This window comes from Morone saxatilis, unplaced genomic scaffold, assembly GCF_004916995.1.
Source record: "Morone saxatilis isolate NCDOM2014 unplaced genomic scaffold, NCSU_SB_2.0 Contig18, whole genome shotgun sequence".
In the NCBI taxonomy this organism is placed as follows: Eukaryota; Metazoa; Chordata; class Actinopteri; family Moronidae; genus Morone; species Morone saxatilis.
Window position 1 is genome coordinate 8,362,548 of NW_023339740.1, and position 3,979 is coordinate 8,366,526.

General features: G+C 40.1%; 1 protein-coding gene across 1 annotated transcript in view; it reads left to right on the forward strand.

Moving 5' to 3' along the window:
• Positions 1-519, forward strand: part of LOC118328102 (A disintegrin and metalloproteinase with thrombospondin motifs 9-like) — a 4,842-nt gene extending 4,323 nt beyond the window's left edge. The window contains exon 7 of the mRNA XM_035661707.1: positions 502-519. Coding sequence (XP_035517600.1) covers positions 502-519 — 18 coding nt within the window. The remainder of the gene's footprint in view (positions 1-501) is intronic.
• The last annotated feature ends 3,460 nt before the right edge of the window (positions 520-3,979 follow it).

A 3,979-nucleotide genomic window follows, 5' to 3' on the forward strand; every position in this document is an offset into this window, starting at 1 on the left:
AATCTCTCAGGAACAGGTTTTAAGGTGGCTGAGGACACCTCATGGACTTCCCAGGGAAACTATGCAGTGGCTGATGTACAAAAATCCCAGGTACTGGCAATATGTCACAAATGTTCATGTCAGTATCCTGTAAAAACTCCCAAACAAACTTTAACTGAACAATCTTAAAGACTTTGAGTACATCATTTGAAACTCTCATTATAATCCCTCATTCATACATGCTGGTTTACTGGTATGTGACTCTGAGAGGTCCTGTGCACCTGGCTTGTTAAAATACAATATATAAAGTAAAGAGATTGGTTTAAATGTAACTATGGCAACTGCTTTAGAGCATACATTTAACTACCTATCTGTGCCTTTCTTCATTGTACTGCCTCATTTTCTCTATTCAGTTCTATTAGGTCTTGTCCTCCATCCCTCCCTCCTCTTTTTCTCCTCTCTGCATGTCCTCTTGGCTTCAGAGCTTGTGGGCATAGTCCCAAGTGGGTTCTGTATTCCCAGCTCCGCTTCTCCCTGTAAACTAACCGAGAAAGAACCCTTATTGGGCAGCTGCTCTCTCAAGTGCCTCCACACCCTCTGCTTTTGAAATGGAGATCAAGCATAAGAGTGCTTTTTGGCAAGAAGGAAAACAGGAGGCAGTTGTGATGCCAAAAGTGTTCATAGTCTGATATCCATAGCCAGCCGGCCCGCTCATGGCACTCCAGGCAGTTTAAATGAAGCCAGGTTGTGACAGTGGGATGGAGAGAGCACTCCAGAAGAGATCAGACAAACCACTCACTGCACGCTGTGGCTTTCATGTCGTGGGATAGTGCTTTTGGTCCACTCGTCTGCTGCAATTTCCTTTTTGTTTCTAGATGTTTGTATGAAATCCCCCATTATGCTGCATTTAAATGACACTAGTACAGTGCTGGTGATTAATTAGCTTGTTTTTTCTGCATGTTGCTGAGAGTGATTACCCAATTCATACCTGGTGACAGCCTGCCTGGTGGGCATCAATCTTTGTGTGCCTTTTTAAAAGAGAAAAGCTCATTCCAGATGTACCAAAACCAACCTGCCGCAAATACCTTTTAAGTATAAATCTCAAACTTCTTGGAAGTAGCACAAGAAATTCCTTCACTGTCAAGGCTTTTTTTGTTAACAAATACTCCAAACTAACACCTGTTTTACTGATCAGGTCAGTAACAGGGGAAAGCGCTTCTTCAAAACAGGAGAAAAGACATTCAAGCAAGCTGTGATCCTGACAAAATCTAATATTCGGCATCTGTATTACTATATTACAAATTGTACTAATGTTCACTTAAAGCTGCTACAAGGAGAAATTTGATTTCTGTTGATCCTGGTGTCCCCTGTGGATAAAAGCACCGGTTCCCAACCTGGGGGTCCCGACTCCTCTCTGATGCAGTGTTCACAGGAAATAATCTGCTCAAAATTCATCCAAACCACTCTTTTTACTCAAACTTCCTGCAGTTATTGCATATTCATTATCAGTTGTTCTGGCCTGTTGTTGTTATGCATTGAAAATAATATATTCATAAAATTTGTCAATTAGTGTGGAGTCGGCAGTTTACTCAGTGATGAAAAAGGTGTCCCTTAAGGAAAAATGTTGGAAAGCGGTGATATAGAGGCATCAGTATTAAATTGAAACTAGTTCAAAACTCCTTCTAGTACGTTTAAGCAACAGCAGCTGAATTGCACATAACTGGTGTTATTCATGTTGGGTCCACAGGGTGGCAGCAGAGTGTCAGGAATGTGCGGAGGCTACTGTGGTAAATGTACACCGTCCTCTGGCTCCAGCCTGCCAGTATCAGTGGAATACATCTAATACCATCAGACAAGTATGTGATGCTTTCTAAATGCACCAACAATACTTTCATTTCAATTATAAAAGGCATAAATGACAAGGGCTTAGCCCCACCACTGAAATTCAAAGCATGTGACTGGAACCGGCTGTTACTCACAAACTAATGAGGCCTTTATTAAATGTATGTATTTTCAGTCATCAAAAAGTTGTAAATCTTTTCATTAACCTTTAAGTTATGTATGCGAATACACCTGTCACCTATATGGTTAAAAATGACAGAGACATCGGACAGCTAATTATCAATTAGTTCATATTATAAAATTTGCAATCTGTTCAAAAATTTGTATTTGTCCAGTTTTTAATGAGTAACTGATTGAGTGTTAATGTTGTCTCCATGTATGTTCTTTAGCACCTATTCCCATTCATCTCGACAGTTCTCTTCAGGTGCTTGTCGTGTTCAAAACATCCCTCGTCTTTGGTGCTACAGCCAACTCAGAGCTTAAACCCGTCCTTCACATGACCTCTTTTACTCCTGTGTGTGTATATTGTAAATTAATCTGCTGTAAGTACTGTACATAGCAGGATACAAATGTCTTATTTATTGTACTCTCCATTTATTTTTGTATTGTAATATAATTTAACAGTTGCCATTTATGAGATTTTTTTTTTTTTTTTGCCAGATTGTCCCTTCCAATTTAGATATTTGCTACCTGGACTTTTTAGTACTACTCCATAGTGCATGTGTTACAGCCATGTGTTCTTTTCAAAACTAATTCAGTGAGTTATGTTTATTCCAATAATGTTATTGTTGTGATGGGCCTGTTGTCCATATGTAGCAAGGTGTCTCCAATCAGTGGGTCTTTTTTTTTAAAACCTTTTTTTTGCTTCAGGCAAGATTTTGGGGACAGTACAGATGCCCAATATAAGCACAGAGCCATGAGCAGCTCATTTAGAAGACTTTTTTGGTTTAGGGAAGTTGTAAGTCTTCGTCCACAGCAGAGAGCATAGTGCAGGCTTGTAAACTGTATCAGGTGCAACAATAACACACTGCAGGATACTGAATTTGGAAAAGACACTACAGGGATGAAGCCAATTCATGATCCATACACCAGCATCAGTGTCATTCTGAGCTGAAAAAAAAGATCACAGCTTCAACCTCTTTGCAGGAGGACAGGTATGGGAGAGCAACTGTGAGTCAGTTGAAGGGTCTGATCGTGTATTTTTATAGCTTTAAAGAATGAATGCGTCAAGAAGGGGTTGGTGTGGACGTAGGTTTTACAGGCCAGACCTTGGGAGGAAGTGAGATGTTTACTCATACACAAACACAGTGCAGTATTACACATAAGTACAAACACACTGGAACACATTACTGGACCACAAGGAGAAGGCTGTAGGTTACAAGAACTGTAGAGATTATCCTGCCAGACATCAGAGAGAACCGAATCCCTCTGTGTTCTTGCATATCTCTCAGGTAGCGTTCAGTGACCAGAGAGAGCCATTAGCCTTTAGCTCTTAGAAAGCAGACAGGTTATCTTATCTGGAACAAGTTCAAAGAAAGACTTCACCCCGGGCCAATAAAATTCCAGTAGATACCCCGGAGATATAATGCATTGGTCCGGCCCTGGAGACACCTCTCAAACTGCTAAACTCACAGGCCCCGCAGCGTGCTTTCTGTCCAGATGCTGCCTGTAAACTGTTGCCTTGTGTGCCTCACATTCTTCTCTCCGTCCAAACTGTACATACCAATGTGCTTCCGTTCAGAGCATTCTGACCTGTTGTTTTTGTAACAATATCAGGGTACTTTTTGTGTATATGAATGTTTTTGTATCTCTTTCGTCAGTTTCTCTTTAGTTTATGGAGTTTTGTGAGCAGATTTTATTTTTGCAGAAACAGGAAGAAACCATACAAGTCAAGAAGGAAATACAAAAATAAATACTTTTTTTTACATTCTTGAAGCCTTAACTTTGTGTATGTAGGGTACCTCCTGTATCCATTAAGAAGCCATATTTGCTTTTAAGCCTTTCTGTATATGTTGGTATTTTATTGCCTTATGTGATAATGTGCACTCTTCAGCCAAAGGGAATTCACAGTCTTAATCTGCCACTATACAAGTATGAAACAATATTAAGACATGGAGACATGTGTCTTACAGATAGTCGCAACTGATAAATGCCCTTC